This window comes from Talpa occidentalis, unplaced genomic scaffold (genome assembly GCF_014898055.3).
Source record: "Talpa occidentalis isolate TD23 unplaced genomic scaffold, MPIMG_talOcc4v2.1, whole genome shotgun sequence".
Taxonomy (NCBI): Eukaryota; Metazoa; Chordata; class Mammalia; order Eulipotyphla; family Talpidae; genus Talpa; species Talpa occidentalis.
In genome coordinates this window covers 138346071-138367158 of record NW_026555331.1, presented here as the reverse complement: position 1 = coordinate 138367158, position 21088 = coordinate 138346071, and the positions used below count along the sequence as shown (strand labels likewise).

Below are 21088 nucleotides of genomic sequence, written 5' to 3'. Positions count from 1 at the left end.
TCAAAATATACAACAAAGCAACAGTGGCCAAGGCAGTGTGGCACTGGCAAAGATAGATGTTTGGCTGTTTGGCTGGGCATTTGCCCAAGAGAGGGTGGGTAATGATGTAGTATTTGGAGTCAGTGGGTTTGGAGTGCGGGGTCCTTGGGTTCACTCTGGGAAAGGTTTCACCAGAGCTCCCCTTTCAACAGCACGCGGCGAGTTTCCCAGGAGAGTTTCTCCACGAGACAGAGACATTAGTTATATTTAAAGAACAGGTTTATTAGGAAAAGGGGACAGAAGAATGAAGGTCACTTGCATAGACACCAGCGGGCAGAAAGAGCTGCCCCGAAAGGGACAGATTTGCTGAGCGAGGCCTGCATGGTTGCAGGCAGGCGGCCTTGAGGAGAGTGGCCTCCACTGAGGGAGGTCAGTGAAGAGAAGCCCCGGCATGGTACAGTCATGGGCAGGCAGGAGGGTGCTGTCCTGCAGAGAGAGAGAGTTGGTGAAAAGAAGCACCCTCATAGGCACAAGTGGGCAGAAGGCCTGCCGCCCATGCCAGTGGGAAGGGCTCAGTCCTTCGTGGAGTGGCCTGTTCGCTGCTGATTTTGGATAACTATGCAGAATCTGAAAGAGATTCCACAATGGGCCCAATCTCCCTATCTTTACCCTCAGGTCTGTGCTCCAGACACTCCCAACAGCAGTCTGAGACCTGCTTGGCCTTATGACTTGTGATAAGACACTGGCACCTAAGGATCTTGATTTCTACGGCTGGATTAATGGTCATGTTATTTCCCTCTCCCCCCACCTCCTTGTGTGAGTCAGGTTGTGGTCTCATGATGCCTCCTTTAGGTTTTCTATTCTTTTCCTCCATCAGATAATTTTGGAAGTTTTATTGGGCAACTATTATTAAGAATATCCTTTCTTCGGGCCTCCCCGGTGGCACAGTGATTGAGCGCTGGGCTGCGAAGCTGCCCACAGCCTCTGCAGCACCCGGTTCGATCCCCAGCTGCTCCCCAGCCACCGGAGGAGGGTCCCACATGGCGTGCAGACCTCTCCTGCCGCCCGCTGCTCCCCTTAGCAGTGTACTTTGTCAGTCTGCCTGTTCTGCTCCCTGCTCTGGCTCTGGTGAATTCTCTCACCCTCCTGCGCTTCTGACTGTACCCCAGTGCTTGTATAAATAAATAAATAAATCTTTAAAAAAAATCCTTTCTTCTCCCCTCTCTCTGCACACATTTAACTAGTAAAGATCTTTCACATTAAGAATCTGCTTCCTTTGCTTTTATGTGTGGATGGCAGGATCCCATTTCAGAGCAAGCACCCCTTATGTTTGGGGTCCCTAGTTCCCCTTGGTTGAAAGCCAGCATAACCACCATGGCCTAGGACTTACCTAGTTTTAACACTGCAAATCCTGTGTAACCACTGGGTCCTGAGAAAATTAGAACAATTGGTCACCTGAGCCCTGAAGAGTGAAGAGGAAGGAGTCATGAGATTCGCAAGTAAGGGCCCTGGACGATGTTTGGTGCATTCTCAGTTGTCAGACCTGGGGTGTGCTAGTGACAGTCCTCAATGCTTAGGTCAAACCTGCTCTGGGAAGAATTGCCGTTCCCCCAAATACCAGTAACTCTCCTGCTGAGTAACATTTTCATAACAAAATGAAGTCATGACTGTCAACCTTGCTGCAGGTTAGAATCACCTGGGAGCTTCAGACTATCTCTATTGGAACTCCAGGCCTAGCCCCAGAGTTTCTCATTTAATTGCTCAAGGTGATTTTAATACGCAACTGGGCTGATAGGCATCTTTCCAAACAAAGAGAGGTGAGTCGCAGAAGTTGGAGTCCGGGAAAGTAAAGTATTTGGCCACTAGGGAACAGGGAAGTTGGAAGGTCCAAGGTCAGCGAGATCTGTAAGGCCAGTGGACAATGATGAGGGCTTTGGATTTGTTTATGAGAAAAAGTCTGGAGTCTAGACTCAGCAGCATGGAACAAGAGTAGGAATGTGTTAAGTGCCTACTGAACAGAGTGACAGGCAAGATAAAAATCCCGAGTGGACCTAAATATCTAAATTCTTCAGGAAGTTAGAACCAGTTGGTAAGCACTTTGACCCTGAGAAATAGGAAGATGCAGGTGTGACAGGTGTGACAGTGGTTGCAGTGTTAGGTGTTTGACTGGTGGGGTAACCAAGCCTGTGGCTTGTTTACTGCTTGGGTAGCTCATTAATATGCCTTTCCTCTTATTTTTATTTATGCATACAAGAACTGGGGTGCAGGCCAGAGGTGTGGGGGGTGAGAGGATTCACCAGAGACAGAGTAGGGCACAGAGCAGGCAGATTGACTAAAATACACTGCTGAGGGGAGCAGCAGGCGAGTCAGGAGAGGTCTGCTGTGCCATGTGGGTTAGCTCTGTGGCCAGAAATCAAACTCATGCTGCAGTGGCTGGCGATAGTTTGTTAGCAGTGAGACTTTAACCTCTGTGCCACCAGGGAGGCCCCTTCTCCGGTTTTTGAAAAGCCAATAGGTTTGGAGTAAAAATCTGTGATTTCTGTGTACCTCAATAAGACCCGAAATGACTGGTTTGTGCATATATATGTAAGACTGTATTTAATTTCTTTACAGCTAATCACAGTGAGCCAATTCCTAGGCACTGCATGCTATCTAACTCGGTGTTGGTACGTTACATGAAGATCAAAACCCCTTTTGGCAGGAGCATCCAGCTATGGAGGTAATCACTTGGCTACAGACACAAAGCTAAGAAAGAAGTTCTGGAACTGGTGTGGGAAGTGGGGGAGGGGCTTGGAAAAATCTTTCTACCTTACCAGGAAAACAGTTGTTTTTTTTTTCTCCCAGGAGCCACTAGGAGCCTTTTACATTTGTGAGGGACTTGCATTCTCCTGTCAGCTTGGTTGGGCAACTGTTTGGCCCCATCATACCAGCCTCAAGGCATTGCTTAATATCCTGAAGTAAAACTGGGCTGGGTATCAAAAATTGTGTATATAATATGACTTATAAAAATCATTCATGTTGTGAGAAGCTATATTCCCCCTCCTCCGTGTTTCGTATCCAAAGAGAAGAACTCAACAGTCAAGAGAGACGGTGAGAACACAGCCTGAGCCTCATGGTTGACTTGATTGAGCTGAGTTGTTTTTCTCCCGTCCATTGCCCCTGGGTTCTCTGCGTGGTATTTCCTCTTCTGAAATGAATCTTACTTTGTTAATACTCGGAAAAATTCAAACCTACTCCATGCTTTCCAGTTTATCAGAGCTGGCCCTGAGAATATCTTCTAAACAAGGCTCCTTTGATTACCACTGTTAATTTGTGCTCTGCTTGTTCCATAGAAATTCTTCATCTCTATTCACCATCCTCCACTCCCAGCCCCTCCCACCAGTTCAAATTTGCTTTGCAAGTGAAATTGGGAGAAAAACTGACCATGACTGAGGGCAGTTTTGAGTTCGAGGGCCAGGCAAGAGCACATGCTGTCCTCAGCAAGAGACTCCTAAATGGGGCCTTAATTGAGGGAAAAGAATTCTATTCCGTGCTGGGTTTATAACAGCCTCGGGTTGTACAGCTGGAGAAATTTGGTCAGGAATTTGTGTCCTAAGGGTTGAATGGTTTGAGGAGTTGGTCTGTGCTAGGAGAGGTCTGTGCTGGGAGAGGTCTGTGCTGGGTGGGTTTTCTTGGCAAATGAAACTCTTTGTGGCAGGTGACAGAAAGTCAATTTGAATTAGAGTAAAAGGAAAAAAAATATTCCTTCAAGGAAATCTAGAGAGGGTTGAACAACCCAACCAAAAATAGGTATTAGAAGAAAACCACTGGCCTCCACCATGCTGCCTTTGCAAGTTCTTGCCAAAGTGTAGTGGTTCACCTCATCTGAGGTTTTGGAGAATGGAGGAGTAGGTGTCAGGGGATGAGAGAAGAGAATGAAGCTATCTGAGTGAAACCTGAAGTTCACCACAGGTCACAAGCACCATTGCATGGCAGTTAAGCATTTATGAAATCCCCTTGGTGATTGTGCCTGTGTGAAACTGGACACCTTGTGCATTGACGTATGATATTCAACCTTATATGATATTCAGGACCAGTGATGTCAGTGAGGATACTGAGGGGCACCCCAGGATCCCAAGCTTGCACGCTCTAAAGGAGTTCTGATGCATAAAGACAAAGCACACTCCTGGTGTGAAAGAACTTTTATAGGATTAGTGTGCATAGAGGAGAAAGGGTAATAGTTTTCCAATAAAGTACCCAAATTGGGGTCTCCCTGGTGATGCAAGGGGTTAAGTTGCAACATTAAGAAGCTATCCGCAGCCACTGCAGCCCAAGTTCGATCTCTGATCTCCGGCCAGGGAGCTGACCGGTATAGCACAGCAGACTTCTCCTGTCTTGCCCGCTGCTCCCCTCAACAGTGTATTTCAGTTAATCTGCCAGTTCTGCTCCCCACTCTGCCTCTGGTGAATCCTCTCACCTTCCGCACCTCTTGCCTGCCTCCCAGTTCTTGTATGCATAAATAAATCTTTAAAAAAAATACACAAATTACCCATCCCTTCATGGATAAATGCCCAACCAAACAAGGCTGGCCTGAGGTGGGTTTCCTAAGGCCTGACAGCATGCCTCAGTCTGGTGGAGAACCATAGGAAAGGGGCAGAAGGGGCAGGCAAGCCTGGGATGACAGGAGCAAAATCGAAGTATAAGTCAAAGTAAATGGCTGCCATAATCAGCCTCCCCACATGTCTCTCACCCACATCTCTTCCAAGTGTTTCCTCTAAGTCCCCCAAATCACTGACACAAGTCCAAAGCTGAGAAGCAAGTGGACCCTTCTTCCTCTCATGCCTATCTGTTCCATGTGTCTCTTCTGTATGTCCCTCTAAGTGTTCTCCTCTGAGTGCTTTGTATCTTCCCCTTGTTGCTCAGCTCTGCCTTCATTAGGTGGGGCAGGGATCCTGGGACCTCCTCTTTATATGGAAAGTCCTCTGTTACAGTGAGAAGAGAGATGCCTTCTTTCCTTTAACAAAACAAAGCCAAAAAACCTACCTTCTTGCTTAAAGAAAACATATTTCCTTTGTAAGAGGAAGGAAGGGGGGGGCCTCTTTTGTCAGGAGTGGGGTTGGGCACATCAAACTCTGCATTAGAGTCTAATGTTACTAATGAGGCCATTATAACATTAGAGGGCTTTTGACATTTCAAATATTTCACTTATTTCTAATTATTCAAATAATATTTGACCTCTCTGGAACATCTGATGCTGCTTCAAGATAATCCCTCCACAGTACATCTCCTGGTTCTCCACTACCCCTCTGGCTTCTCCTTCCCAGCCTCTACTTTTTCTGTCAATCCTTTAAACAGTGCTTATCTACAGAGCCCTGCCTTGTCCTGCTTCTCCCTGGCTCATTTCAATCACCTTCCATGTTTTCACCAGTCACCTATATAAACACAGATGACTCAAATCTGTACCTTTATCCTAGGCCCTGGTTTCATTCTCACACATGCTATAGTGTGCTGGCCTTCACGGTCTCAATACTCAGCATGTCTAAGATCAAACTTGTGATCTTCACCCTCATATCTCTCCCCATTACCATAAAAGCTATTACTTCTGGGTTCCATACTCAGAAACCTGGGTTATCTTTCCTCTCCTCACACCAATAGTTCAATGAAAGTTTTTCCCTAAATTCATCCTAACTATCCTGTCTCCATTAGCATGGCCAATGCCTCATACTAGGCCATCATCGCATCTCACTGGGATTATTACAAATTTATTTCTGTTATTGTCACCTATCCTACCCAAGTCATTTTATGCTGTAGTTAGAATGGTTTTCTAAGACTAAAGAGCTAAGAGACAAATCACTAAATATGTTTACTATTTACTCACTATACATAATTATAATGACTTGAAGACATAAAGATGAATAAGACGGGGTTTTTTTGCAACTGTTGCCCAAATATCTATGTGGTGTTTAAAAAATTCATTATCATAGAACTTCTAAAAATATTTATTAAAGTGTAATTCAGGGGCCTCCCTTGGTGGCGTGAGGTGTTGTGTCAGCACTATCAGCAGTCGCTGCAGCATAAGTGCAATCCCTTGCCGCCCAGGGAGGTGACCCACATGGCGCAGCAGACCTCTCCTATCTCTCCCGCTGCTCCCCTCAGCAGTGTATTTCAGTCAATCTGTCTGCTCTGTTCCCCATTCTGTGTCTGGTGAATCCTCTTAGCCCCACCCTACACCTCTGGCCTGCATCTCTGGCCTACACCCCAGCTTTTGTATGCACAAATAAATCTTTAAAAAAATGTATAATTCACATACCATAACATTCATCCTCCTAAAGCACACATTGACTGGTTTTTAGCATATTCACAAAGGTGTTCAGCTAGAACATAGAACTACAAAAAGAACCCCTTACCCATTAGCAGTCTCTCTCTCCCTCCCCCTGACAATCACTAATCTGCTTTCTTGTCTCTAGATATCTGCCTGTTCTGGACATTTCATATATATGGAATCATAAAATATGGAGCCTTTTTTTCCCATCTAGCTACTTTCACTTAGCATAATGTTTTCAAGTTTCATCTACATTCTAGCATGCATCAGTACTTCATTCCTTTAATATTTAATGCCACATTGTATGTATTTGCTACATTTTGTTTATCCATTCATCAACTGATGGATGCAGGGCTGTTTCCACTTTTGGGCTATTATGAATAATGTCCTATGAATATTAACGTACAAGTGCTTGTAAGAACTTATGTTTTCATATCTTGTGGGTATATACCTAAGAGTGGAATGGCTGGGTCATAGGGTAGCCCTACATTTAACGTTTTGAAGAACTGAAGAATTGCCAGACTGAGGCAATTGGAAGATTTCTATTTTCTTTTGCGAAATGGTAATTGTTAGACCATTGATTTTTTTTTTAAAGATTTATTTATTTATTTATACAAGCACTGGGTATAGTCAGAAGCGCAGGAGGGTGAGAGAATTCACCAGAGTCAGAGCGGAGAGCAAAGCAGGCAGACTGACAAAGTACACTTCTGAGGGGCGCAGCAGGAGGCAGGAGAGGTCTGCGTGCCATGTGGGACACTCACCGGTGGCCAGGGATCAAACCAGCACTGCAGAGGCTGAGGGCAGCTTCACAACCCAATGCTCAACCACTGCACCACCAGGGAGACCCTAGACCATTGATTTTTGATTCAATAAGGCATTCACAAAAATATAATTCATTGTGAGAATGACCCTAACGATGTGTGCAAATCCACAGAGGCTATACTAATTTACGATCTCACCAGCAATGTATGGGGGCTGCAGTTTTTCTATATCCTCATCAAGACTTACTTTTTTATTTTAGCCATTCTAGTGGGTGGAAGTGGCATGTCATTATGGTTTTGATTTGCATTTCCTGATTGTTATAGGACAGGGAGAGGGGCAGCCCAAACCCCACAAACCTGCCTATTCTACATGGGTTCTGCCATCCGCCGCATCAACACAAAACATAGGAGACTTTAATGGGAAGGAACTTTAATAAAACTAGGAAACAATACAGGTAAGGCAAAGAGTCTAGTTTCTAAATTAAGCATCCAGAGTTACCCGTCCCCTCGTGGGTAAAAGTCCATCCAAATGGGATTGGCCCAGAACAAGGCCCCAAAGCCTGCCACAAGTCTAAAGCATCTTCCAGTGGGGACCCACAGAAAAGGGTCACAAACAACCAGACAAGCCCGGAAGGAAAGGAGCAAAATCAACATCAAGATAAAAGCTGCCATTGTCACCTCCCCATGTGTCTCACCCACATCTGTGTCACCCAGTCCATGACCAAAAGACAAGCGCAGTTTTTTCACGTGTCTCTAGGCTCCATGCGCCTCCTCCAGGTCTCCTGGCTCCATCCTGCTTCCTTCCTCAGTCTCTTCTGCAGCTTCTTCTCTCCCTGCTCAGCTCCACCCTCCCTTGGGTGGGGCAGGGAACCTCCCCCTTTCCTGGGGACCACCCTGTTGCATGATGACTAATGCTGTTAAGCATCTTTTCATGCATATTTGTATATCCCCTTTGGAGAACTATCTATTCAAATATTTTGCCCATTTTAAGTTTGAATTGTCTTTTCATTGTTGAATGGTAAGAGTTCTTTATATATACTGGATACTAACCCTTTATCAAATACATGACTTGCAAATATTTTCTTTCGCTTGATAGGTTGCTATTTCACTGTCTTCATAGTATCCTTTGACACACAAAACTTTTTAGTTCTGATAAAGTCCAATTTATCAATTTTCCTTTTGTCAATTGTTTCTGGTGCCATAGTTAAGCAAACATTGCCTAATCGAAGATCATGACGATATACTCTTCCTTTCAAGAGTTTTGTCATTTTAATTCTTACATTAGAGGTAATGATACCCCTTCTCCTTTTTTGGTATATGGTGCAAGACAGGTCCAACACTATGCTTTTGATTGTTGATATTCATAGAACTTTAAACTATTGAATTGCTTGTCTTTGCAATGAGACTGTAAATTCCGTGAGGGCAGAGATCAAGGTGGTCTTACTATTTTTTTTTTAAGTGAAGGAATGAATTAACTAACCAAGACACAAAACTTCACTTTTTCAGTCTGAAATTTAAAAACATTTTTTCTTTTCTTGTATTTTCCTATGTCTGAAAAACAAACAAACAAACAAAAAAAATTACGCAGGATAGGGATTATACTACTTAAGGGATTTTGGAGTGAAACTGATTTGGATTCAAATCCTGATTTGATTGTGTGGCCCTGGGCAAATTACATAAGCCACTTCATTTTGGTCAAATGGACAATTAGGTGGTGAAGTTAAGAGGATTAAATGAGATCTTGTAGGCACAGTGCTTTGCAGGTTGTAAGCATTCATCAAAGAGTAGCAATTGTTTATGATTGCAAAGGAGTTGCAGCCATGTTGGGAAATTCTTTAACATGCTGTTACCTTTTGTCCCGAATTTCTCCATTGCACGCATTGCAAGATTTCTATTTTCTTTTGCAAACTGATAATTGTTAGACCATTGATTTTTTTTTTAAGGATGTATTTTTTATTTATACAATAGCTGGGGTACAGGCCAGAGGCCCAGGAGAGGATTCACCAGAGACAAAGTGGGGAGCAGAACAGGCAGACTGACCGAAGACACTGCTGAAGGGAGCAGTGGGCGCAACAGGAGAAGTCTGCCGCGCCATGTGGGTTGCTCCCTGGCTAGCCGGGAATCGAACCAGCGCTCCAGAGGCTGCTGACAGCTTCACAGCACTGTGCTCAACACGCTGCGCCCCCGGGGAGGCCCTACAATTCAATTTTTGAGCAACAGAATGAATGACACAGTCTTTGGGTGTAAGAACTTAGTGGAAATGGGGGGCTGAACAATGCCTAGTCTAGGCATTTTGGATTTATTTCAATTTGGCACATACCCGGGTATTCTGATTACGTGTCTGTCTCCTCTACTAGAGTGAGCACAGAAACCCTGCTTCAAATCTTTAGATTTTCGAGAGTGGACATTCCATTGATGGTTGAACGGACGCGCCCTGCTCGCAGTGGTCAGAAGGGATTCTCCAGAGAGGGCTAGAGAACTCGGAAGAGGGCATCCACTGCCAAGCAGTTGCGGGCGGCGCAGGTGTGGGTAACGCGTGGGTCCCAGAGCTCCAACCTGACGCCAGAAACCCCAAGAGCCACCTCCCACCTCCTCTTCTCAGCTCCCGGCTCCGCAGAGCCACTTCCGGGAGGGGGCGGGGACGCGCGAAGAGGCGTGCCGGGAAGGAGGACGTTCGCGCTGCACCGGGCGGAAGTGTGCCAAAGGTATCGGTGCTGCCGCTTCCGGTCCGGGTTAACGCGGCTCGGGAACGCCGAGCGCTGTGTGTCGTGTCGGGACACACCTCAGGGAGCAAGCCAGCGGTAGAGAGGCGCGCGCCGGCGTCCGGACACAGCCGTCTGGAGTCTAGTGGGCGGCTCGGGAAAAAGGCCAGGAACCTGAAGACGGTCTACCCTCTGTTTCCGAGGGGGGCAACTTCCACGGGGAACCCCTCTGCCCTGGTAACGGCCAAAGAGGAGGAGATGGCGCCAGTCAGGGAGCGGCCGTGGCCGACACAGTGAGAAAGCGCGAAGGCACCGCCGCCGGAGGATCCTCGGGAGACCCGCCAGACCCGCCGCCGCCGCCACGCCGCCTCCAGCATGGAAGGGGCGAAGCCGACATTGCAGCTCGTGTACCAGGCAGTGCAGGCGCTTTACCACGACCCGGATCCCAGCGGAAAGGAGCGCGCCTCGTTTTGGCTGGGGGAGCTGCAGCGCTCGGTGAGGGGCCGCGGGAGGCCGCTCTGCGGCGCGGGGCCGGGGCGGGGTGGGACCGCGGCTCCCGCTGGCGCCCGAGCCGGGCGGTTGGCCTCGCGAGGTCCTCGGCGGGGAGGAGCCGCCGCCGCGGGGTGGGGCTGCGGAGCGACCTCGCCGCCGCTTTTCGGGAGCCGGTCGCCGCTCGCCGGTCGCGAACTGGCCCTTGGCCCGCCCCGTAGAGGCGGAGGTGCGGGCGGTGCGCGCCCCGCTCGGGGCGGGCAAGTTCAGGTCCGCGGGAACTTGGCCCCCCGCGCCCGGCTTGGTAGGCCCCGCGTTTCCGTTTTGTCTTCTTTTCCGCCAAATCCAGCCACCGTCTTCCTCCCATTTTCCAGTCAAGGATGCTTTCTCCGTCTTCCCTCGCTGGGTGAGGTGTGGCGTCCGGCGCTTCCTTTGCAGGGGTGGCCTTGCCCCTCGCTGCTCCTAGCTGATTTTAGCTCTGGGGGGAGGACGTTCTGCTCGAAACTTAATCAAGTTTGTAGGTTCGCATGCCCGTGAACGCGCTCCTCCTGGTTTGGATTGCAGCATCCTGTCGAGGACGTAAATGCTAGTTTCAAAAAAAAAAAGCTTTGCAGGTCTCATTTTGCTGGGTATGGGTTCTCTCACCGTGTGGTCTCCCTGCGTTTGGTTCCTTAGAAGACATGGGTCTCAGCGCTGCCTTGGCAATGCCATACAAGGAGCATTCAGGGAGGGTGTTTGCAACCTGTTATACCTATTGTGTGTCTGCGGCCTTTGATTCACTGGTCTAATGCTAGTCAGTTTTTCATGCTTGCCTGTGCTGTGCTTTATTTCTGTGTGATTAGTGTGCTTGGTGATCTTGCTGATTTTATCTTCTTTTCTGTTTTATGCAGCGAGGCATGTATTTTTTATTTGCGCCCTCCCATTTCATTTCTTGTTTTGAACTCGCAATTGGTACTTAAAGGTCCCATACCCTGTCCTTTCGAAGCAGCCCCTGGACTATATATGCATTATAAATATTTTTAAATTTGCAAACTGTCTTTAGAGCATTACTCTTAAAAAATTGGGAACCCAAAAATTGGGAACCCAAATTCTGGATAACCTCATGGGACCGAGTAAGACTCTCTAGGCTACATAAGAAAATCATTCACATGTGGTCATATTTAGTGTTTTTGTGATCCGGGGAGCCACAAATCCCAGATTTTTACGGTTTTCATATTGTGAGGGTTAGAAATGCTGCACTATACCAAAATTTAGCGCTTTCCTACTAAACCTGCCTATTGTATGCCTTTTAAATCACTGTTTGTTTACCATGTACCAGCAGCTGTGCTCGACATTGGTATATGGAATTGCACCAGACAAAAATCTCTGCTATATAGGATATTTGTGATTATAAAATGAGTTAACATCTGCAAAGAGCTTAGAAAAGTTCTTGGAACATAGAGCTCTGAATATATTACTACTTGTTATTTAAATGACAGTCAATTTTCTTACTTTACTCTCTGTAACAACCTTACATTATCTGCCTCACTGTTTCCAGGAGGAACATATGGTGTACTTGAGATGGGGATAATTCTAGAAAGGGTTTATTTTATAAAGATACTCCTTATAAAGATGTGAGTATGAAGTGATACCACAAAAGATAGTGTAGTAACCTGTGGCCAAACTGTTAACAGCCTTAGGCTGAAGGCATGGGACAGGGAGTGGTTACTCCAACTCTCCAGAAAGGTACGGAGTTTTGTGCCTCCCTGCATAAGGTGACTGCAGGGAGAGCTGGAGGAAAAAATACCCTGATCTTATTCTCCTAAACTCTTCCTGAGATTCTCCATTGGACAAGCCCAACCAAGAGGTAGGGGACAGAGGAACCTGTTGATTTAGTACAGACAGGTCAGCATATAGGGGCAGAAAACATGGTAGAGAAAGGTGGAAAAGTGACTTGGAAAATATCTAACTCAGTTACATACCATCATTTTTAGGCAGTTATATCCGGGGTGACAATTCCACTAATACTGTCCTCTTAATTCCTTTATCTTCTCAGCCACCTGGTCTTTACCTTTTTTTTTGTAAAGGCTTTTTAAAAAGTTATATGTAATATAGGCAGAATTATTTTAAGTCAGTAAATTTTTATTTAAGGAATTTCGTGTATTGTAATTTCTACCATTACCAATCACTTTAATTCCTCCACAGTCACTTCTTGGATCTTGTCAACACTAAAAAGTCACCAACCCCTCAAATCACTGACTCAGCCATCTGGTCACATAGTCACATCTTGGATCCTGTCGTTATTAAAAAGTCACCAGCTTCCCCAAATCACTAACTCAGACATTCTGCTCTGGTCTCACGCTTCTTCCCACTCTTTCCAGTTTGCTGGCTCAAGAATCTCAGTAACCTCATATAATAGCTTTTATTTTTTTGAAATCTTACTTTGGTTTCTATCAAAATTTAAATTTATTTTTAAAACTTGAAAAGTTTTAACTTTCAAAATGTTTAAGAATAAGACCTGGGACGAAAAAGAGGAGTTATATGCAGATTCTGTGAGAGATTACAGTGTAGACTCCGCTTTCCTTTATCCATTCTTTCCAACATAGTGATAGCATCTTTTTGGCTCAATTAATGTACATTGTGAGCCAGGCAGGGTATAGCATGGTAAGAGTTCCCTTTTTGGGCAGCTTTTTTTTTTTTTTTTTTCCGATGAGAATCATTACCTTTTTCTTTTTTTTTTAAATTTGCAACATTTTCTGTTTACAAAATTCACCCCAAATTCTCTGTCAGTAAGTATAAATATCCTCTTAGTATGTCCAAGCTTGCTGTTTTCTTTTTTGGTTGGAGGAGACCTCTCATGAGAACCCTCTATCCTCCTGCTCCAATCTGGCCTGGTTGTTACTGACCTGGGACGTCTGTAGAGGTTCTGATCCCTTATAAAAGAATTTAACGGACTACATCTTGACAAGGCGTTATTAAACTTATGCTCTAGCATAAGGGAGGCAGAACAGGAAGAAAAAGTTTCCTTGCTGTCTCTCCGAAGGGAGCTAGGAAAGGATTTAAAAGGGGCTTGTGTACCAGGGCAGAGCAGGGCAAAGGGCAGCAGTTCATAATACATTTGGGGCTGGACTACATGAGCAGATACAGATGGGTTACATGTTTCTTCACAGGTTGCATGTCTCATTAACATCTTGGATCTCCACTCAGGGATATGTGTTTCATTAGCATGCTAATGAGATCTTGGTCACTCTGGGACATGGTCTTTTACTATCTTTTCATGAAGACCCTCTGCTATCCCCCCTTTCAGGAAATGGTGTGGCCAGTAGTTGTTAGAGCAACAGCTGTGTGTCATGATAGGTGGCACCTCTGTCATATCAAAATATGGCACCAGCATGGTCCAAAATAGGGTTCCATCTCTCAGGATGTGACCATTTGTTAGTCTGGTGGGAACTGTCAAATGGACTATAAAAACAAGATGTTCATCAGCCCCTGCCAGCTGTGATTTAGTCCATCTGTTTAGGCAAGATGTGGGCAGCTCCCTCTTGGAAGCTCTCGGTTTACTTCACCTAGTCTGTCTTGAGAAGTTGCTCTCAAGGTCTTCACCCCCTCTTTGTAGACAGGCAAGTCCCTTGAAACCCTTTCTCAAGGTCTGTCATGTAATTATAATTAACATGCTGGAATTGCTAACTTTGTCCTGGAAATTTCCCTTCACCTCTTCCTTGCATTTGTTGTACACAAGATCTTTCATCTTTCCTTGGAATGCACCTTTGTTCGGTGGGTAATTGAAAAGGAAACCTTCACCCCTTCTCTCTCATTGGTCTTATTTATTTATTTTTCGTGCCGCTTTTACGGAGACAAGTCCTCTAGTCTTGTTTGGGAGTTACAACCTTTGCTGCTGGTGGCAGGTAGGAGGAACAAGGTAGGGCATGGGTTTTACCAGTAAGAATATAGGCTTTGATTTAATCTCCTGTTATACAGGGTGCTATTCCTGTTCTTAGTGGAGTCTTTTGTCCAGGAGTCTAGTGTCCCTGACTTAAATCTTTCCAAAGTAAACCTTGTGTCTTTTATGCTGGTGGGAGTATAGTTGTCTGATTGCTCAGAGTTGGGGAGAAAATCTAGGAGTTGCTTACACAGATTTTGAACCACCCCTTTGTTTTCTGTTCCTCCTATGTATCTGCCTTCAGTGTGCCTGGTGCTGCCATGTAATTCCTGCCACGAACTGGGATTTTGCAATTTTAATCAGTTTATTCCTTGGTTTCCCCCAGTCTGGTTGCAGCCATCCTCCCTCCCTGCCCCCCGGCAAATTTCAGCTTTTTACAGTCTGCTAAGATGGTTGACATTCATCTGCTGGTTTTCTATATAATTTCCAGTTTTGCTAAACAGTTATGTTAAGATTCACTTTGTCCTTATGGGCTTTCGCCTTTTTTCTTTTCTTTTTTTAAAATCTCTTTACCCTGACTTTAATGGATTTTTGGGAAGTGACCCGGGGGCAAACAAATGTGTCCAGTGAGTTAGTTCAGTCATCTTACATAAGTCCCTAAATCCCCACCTTAGTTCTTTAATTTCATCAAAATCTTATTTCATTGACTGCCTGTCCTTTATCTTTATTAGGTCTTTCTCTTCACTTTTCTCCTATTCAGGTTGGAGTCCAAGATCTATCATTCTGGTCACATTCTTAAATATACCATCGCCCCTTCACCTCTGATTTAGAATTGTCGTGGGTATATCCAAACGCTTGTGTTCACTCTGGGTGCACTGCATCTCACTTTCTGAATTCGCTGGGACCTTCCTTTTACCAGGTCTTTCCATCAACATTTAAACGGCTGTAAATACCCTCCCATAGTAATCTAATTTGGAGGTGGAGAGATGTTGCCTTTGTCTGATTTTGTGATTTCTGTTTCTTTTTTACCTCTGTGCTTTACACATTACTCTTTCCAGTCCTACCTTCTGATGAAGAAACTAGCCCATTTTTTAAAAGCCCTACCTAAATTCTACTTTCCCTTTGAAGTTCTTTTTTTAAAGATTATTTATTTATTTATTTATTTATCTATTTATCTATCTATTTATTTATTTATACAAGCACTGGGTACAGTCAGAAGCGCGGGAGGGTGAGAGAATTCACCAGAGCCAGAGCAGAGAGCAGAACAGGCAGACTGATGAAGTACACTGCTGAGGGAGCAGCGGGTGGCTGGAGAGGTCTGCATGCATGTGGGACCCTCACCCTGTGGCCGGGAATGGAACCCACTCTGCAGTCTGTGGGCAGCTTCGCAACCCAGCGCTCAACAACTGTGCCACCAGGGAGGCCTCTTTTTTTTTTGTAAAGATTTATTTTATTTATTCAAGAGCTGGGGTACAGACCAGAGTCGCATGAGGGTGAGAAGACTCACCAGAGACAGAGCCGGGGAGGGGGAGGGTTGGGGGGCGGGGAGGTGGGCAGAACAGGCAGACAGATCGAAAGGGGAGCAGTGGGCGGGACGGGAGAGATCTGCCTCGCCATTTGGGAATCTCCCTGGCCACCCAGGAATTGAACCGGCGCTGCAGAGGCTGCGGACAGCTTCACAGCACTGGGCTTAACCCGCTGCTCCCAACACGTTGTGCCACTAAGGAGGCCCCCCCCCCCTTTGAAGTTCTTAATGGATTTTCTTCAGCCGAACATCATTTGAAGCCCTTACTGAACATCTAAAATACTTTTTTAAATTGCATTTATACTTATTTTAGCTTTTTGAAATTGGGTATTTTTGTTTTTGGTCTCTCCCACTGGACTCTAAGGGTCCTTTTACTTGTTTATATAATTTGATGCCCATAGTGTAAGGAATAAACCATGCTTGTTAAGAAAGATTATTATTAAGATTTCTGACATACAGATAATGTGGTGCTTGTAGGCACCTCCAAAAGGACAGTTGAATGACTCAAATTGTTTTTTTCAATGAATTTTATGCTTCTCTCAATCATATCCATAGATAATTGAAAACAAACAGTATTCTGCCTTCTGTCATCTTCTGATTTCAGTCTTTCACAGATACGAGAGATAAGTTTGTGAAATAAGTTTATGTTGTCCTTATTTTATCTTTGAAAGATTTGGGTACAGAAAGGGAGGAGAACATTCTGATTCAATTAAGTTTTCTTGAAGTAGTAACTGAACATTTTTTAACCAAAGTCACTTTTTAGTGTTGTAACAAAGAAACATGGTGGTTTTTTGGGGTTTTTTGTTTTTGTTTTTTTGCAACTTGAAATTGGTAAGGAACAGAAATTGCCTGATTTGTTTCAAACCACTTTGAAGAATATGCATTGGGAAACGATTATCCTTATTTTGGTCCACCTTGCACTTTATAATCTTATAGTTATTTGGTTTAGTTCTAATGACCTGGTGACAATAGATTTGGTATAAAGATGTCATTTGGATATGATTTAACCCATGCTATGAGTTAGTGTCTTTTCTCTTTTTGAAAAGGACCTTAAAGCAAACAAATGTGTTCATCTGAATAATAAACAGCCATTTTTATGAAAGAGCTATATATTTTTAGAAGAATCATTCTCTACTTACTTTTTCCACCAAAACTCTTGGAAATAACTTCGAATCCGGGTTTTGTGTAATGTGATGGGCAGCGATTGCTAATATCTTCAGAGAGTTTTATAAGAAGAAAATTATTTTGAGACATATCTGAAAGGAAGCCTAACAATGGACTGTTATGTTTAGTAGTTTCCGTTGTTCACCCCCAGTAGCCAAAATTAGCAGATAATGTAGAAAGCAGTAGAAGGAAAGACCATCTCTATATAGGCTAATGAATTATGCTACTCATTTGTTCTGAGTATGTCATTTAGGTGATAAGGCAGAGACTGACTTTTACAGAGACAGTCTACGGGCTAAGTACTTCAGAAGTTTTATAGTTCAATCTAACAACTGAAAAGAAATGTTAAAAACAAATTAAATGACATAGAATCATGTTTTTTTTTTTTTTAGCTTTTTTTTTTTTTTTTTTAATTTATTTATACAAGCACTGGGTACAGTCAGAAGCGCGGGAGGGTGAGAGAATTCACCAGAGCCAGAGCGGGGAGCAGAGCAGGCAGAAGGACCGAAGCACACTGCTGAGGGGAGCAGCGGGCGGCAGGAGAGGTCTGCACGCCATGTGGGACCCGCCTCCGGTGGCCGGGGAGTAGCCGGGGATCGAACCGGCGCCGCGGAGGCCACGGGCAGCTTCGCAACCCAGCACTCAACCGCTGCGCCACCGGGGAGGCCCCTAGAATCATGTTTTAATGGACTAGGTTGTTATTGTCATGTCTAGTTTATTAGATATCATTTAGAATTTTCTTCTTCTAAATGTCATACCAAAAAGGTCATGATGGGGTATAACCTTCAAACTTCTTTCCAGCAGCTTTCCCCTTTATAATTCTTTAGTCTAGTTCTGAAATCTAGAGTGTTGGGGCTTTTTTCTCTACCAGTCATTGTTTGGTTTATCTAAGACTCTAGTCATTTTTTAAATGCATATGCTATCATCTTCCCGTCAAGTGACCATTAATACATTACTTGCTCTTGAAAGGAGAGCCTTTTAGAAAGTGGAAAATGTTACTATACAACTTCTATGGATCAGTTAGTTCAATAAACATAAAAATAGTTTATGCCTTGCACTGCTGGAAACTGTAAGTATAGGATAAAAACCAAAGACCTTTATCCCAGAGTTCACTAATCTGGCCATGTCATCTAATATGGTAACTTTTCCGTCAGATGGCTATTGTGACTATTTAAATTTTTTAAGTTAATTAAAGTTAAAGATAAGGGGGCCTCCTTGGTGGCCAAGGGGTCAAGTCTCAGCCTTACCTTAGTTAAGGCCTGAGTTCTATCTCCGCAGTCTGGGAGCTGACCCACTGGCGCATTAGACCTCTCCTGTCTCCCCAGCTGCTCCCCTTAGCAGTGTATTTCAGTAGATCTGCCTGTTTTGCTCCCCACTCTGTCTCTGGTGAATCACGCCCCCCTCCCACCTCTGACCTACACCCCAGTTCTTCTACATGATAAATAAATAAATCTTTAAAAAAAAAAAGTTAAAGACAAAACCATTTCCTTATTTGCACTGCCACGTTCTAAGTCTTAGTGCAAATATAGACATTTCATGTTCTTGGTGTACTGGTACCTGTGAGTGAAAATTTGTGATGGTGTTTTTGTTGGAATGGTAGTCTGTTAACTGGTGACATTCATCCGTATTTGCATTAGCTTATTTCTTGTCTTCCCAAGGCTTGGGCCAATGTTCATGCTTTGATTTGTTATATAAAATTGTCAGGACACCTCCTTTCATATCCTTCCAAAGCCTTCCAGATACTTTTTTCACGTTGATTGTACTGACGTTTATGTGGGAAATGGAAAATACTTTGTATAGATTTTTTTTATTATGTTATAATATTCACAAAATAAAATCTGCGGTTTTAAACATTTTTTGGTCTATAGTTCAGTGGCATTAAATACATTGTTGTGCAGCCATCACCACTGCACATCTCTGGAACTTTTTCATTTTCTCAGACTGAAACTTTGTATTGTTAAACAAGTCTTCATTTCTCTCTTTTTGTCTATGAACTTGACTATTCCAAGTATCTTATATAAGTAGAATCATACAGTATTTGTCTTTTTTTCTGTCTCATTTATTTCATCTAGCATATTTTCAGGTTTCATTAATGTTGTAGCATGTGTCAGAATTTCATTCCTTTTTTTAAGATTGGTTTATACACACACACACACACTATATGTTTCTACATGAAATTTACCATTTTAAGTTCAGTGGTTTTAACTATTGTTAATTGTGCGACCATTACCACCATCCAGTCCACCTCCAGAACTTGGTTCATCTGGACCCATTAAATATAGTAACTTTCTATTTTTCCATCCCCCCAACCCCAACCAACCATCATTCTGCTGTCTGCTTCTATGAATTTGACTGTTTAGGTACCTCATGTTAGTGGAATCATACAGTGTTTGTCCCTTTTGTGACTGGCTTAACATTTAGCATAACATCTTTGTTTGTTTGTTTTAAAAGATTTATTTATTTATGCATACATACAAGAACTGGGATACAGGCCAGAGGTACGGGGTATGAGAGGATTCACCTGAGACAGAGTGGGGAATGGAACAGGTGGGTTGAGGAGAGCAGTGGCAGGAGAGTTCTGCTGTGCCATGTGGGTCAGTTCCATGGCCAGCAGGGGATTGAACTGGTGTGGTGCTGCAGTGGCTGTGTAGATAGCTTCATAGTGTGGCGACTCAACTCCTTGCACCACCAGGGAGACCCCTAGCATAACATCTTTGGTGTTCATCGCCCATGTTTATCTACTGTGTATTCCCTTGTATTTTCTGTTGAAATCTCATCCCCTTTTAAGGCTGTATAATTCCATTGTATTCATCTATTGATGAACACTTGAGTTGCTTTTACCGTCTGGCTATGAAGAATAATGCTGTTATGAATGTACAGGTATCTGTTGTAGTCCCTACTTCAGTTCCTTTGACATGTATCCAGAAGGGGAATTGCTGGGTCATACGGTAAATGTTTTTTGTTTTTTGGTTTTTTTTTTGGGAGGACCTGCCATATTGTTTTCCAGATTTTATAGAATCTTAAGCACTGCTGAACTTTATTTTTATTATTTTATGTTATTTTTATATTCCCCATACAATTGCAGCCCCCTTATTTTGACCCCAATCCCGCCTTTCCCCGCCCTCTACCCTCCATAGTGTGTCTCTCTGGCTCATAGTTGTTTGTTGATTTTGATTTTTTCTTTCTTATAGTTATTCTTTTTCCTGGTCCCTTATTTAAGTTTTCTAGATTCCTGCTATGAGAGAGACCATCTGGTATTTTTCTTTTTCTTTCTGGCTTATTTTGCTGAGCATGATCCCTTCCAGCTCCATCCATGTTGCTGCAAATTGCATGTGTTTATCTTTTTTGAATGCTGAGTAATATTCCATGGTGTATATGTACCCCATCTTCTTGATCCAGTCATCTATTTTTGGGCATTTGGGTTGTTTCCAAAGCTTAGCTATTGTAAACAGTGCTACTGTAAATATAGGGGTGCAGGTGCTCTTTGGAGTTGATGTTTCTGTGTCCTTTGGGTAAATACCTAGGAGTGGAATTGCTAGATCATATGGGAGCTCTATCTTTAGTAGGTTGAGGAATCGTCACACTGCTCTCCATAGTGGTTGGACCAGTTTGCACTCCCACCAGCAGCACTGCTGAACTTTAAAAAAGAAATTTATGTCATCAAAAGTTGAGATTGCTCAAATTACCTGTCCTGTATTTCCCTGTCTTGTATCATGATACTACAATATTTGATCCGAGTGTTATGCTGCTATATGGGTGAAACCACAGAGAGAAACTTTATTTCTCTTTATTGGAAGCTCACAGTCCTGGCAAAGGAGATAATTTTATAGTGTTTGGCATGCAGAGCCTTATGAATGTACTGCCTTAATGATTTTTTTCTATTTATGGTAGAATTTCCAAAATGAAAATATTATGAAATAAGTGTTTTTTCTTTTGATAAGAAATTTTCTGTTAATGGAGATTTATGTTACGGTTTTTACTAATTTTTTTCTCTCAAGTACAAGTGTTCCTTCCTGGTTTTTCTCAGTATTCATTGTTTCCTAGCTCTTTTTTCTATCTTAGCCATAGTATAATACTATTTAAACGGATGGCCCCAAAGTAGAAAAATATACTTGGAACTAGATTTGAAAATGTGCTGTGTGTTTTTAGATAAGCATTCAGAGTTTTCTAACGTTTCTGTTAGATTGAGAAACTTGAATCTCCAGCACAGTGTTAACATGTTTAATGTATCTGATAAAGTTCTAATTCTGGTTTATATGCCTTGTATAAAACTTGCTCAGATACATAGGACTAAAGGCCAGTGATTAA

General features: G+C 43.5%; 1 protein-coding gene across 3 annotated transcripts in view; it reads left to right on the top strand.

Annotated features, from left to right (window-relative positions):
• The first annotated feature begins 9751 nt into the window (after positions 1-9751).
• TNPO3 (transportin 3) overlaps positions 9752-21088 on the top strand; it is a 75589-nt gene continuing 64252 nt past the window's right edge. The window contains exon 1 of one of the 3 annotated variants that reach the window (XM_037512987.2): positions 9752-10238. In XM_037512987.2, the coding sequence (XP_037368884.1) occupies positions 10119-10238 (120 nt within the window). In that variant the 5' untranslated portion in view covers positions 9752-10118. The other 2 variants (XM_054692649.1, XM_037513008.2) reach the window with 2 other exon arrangements.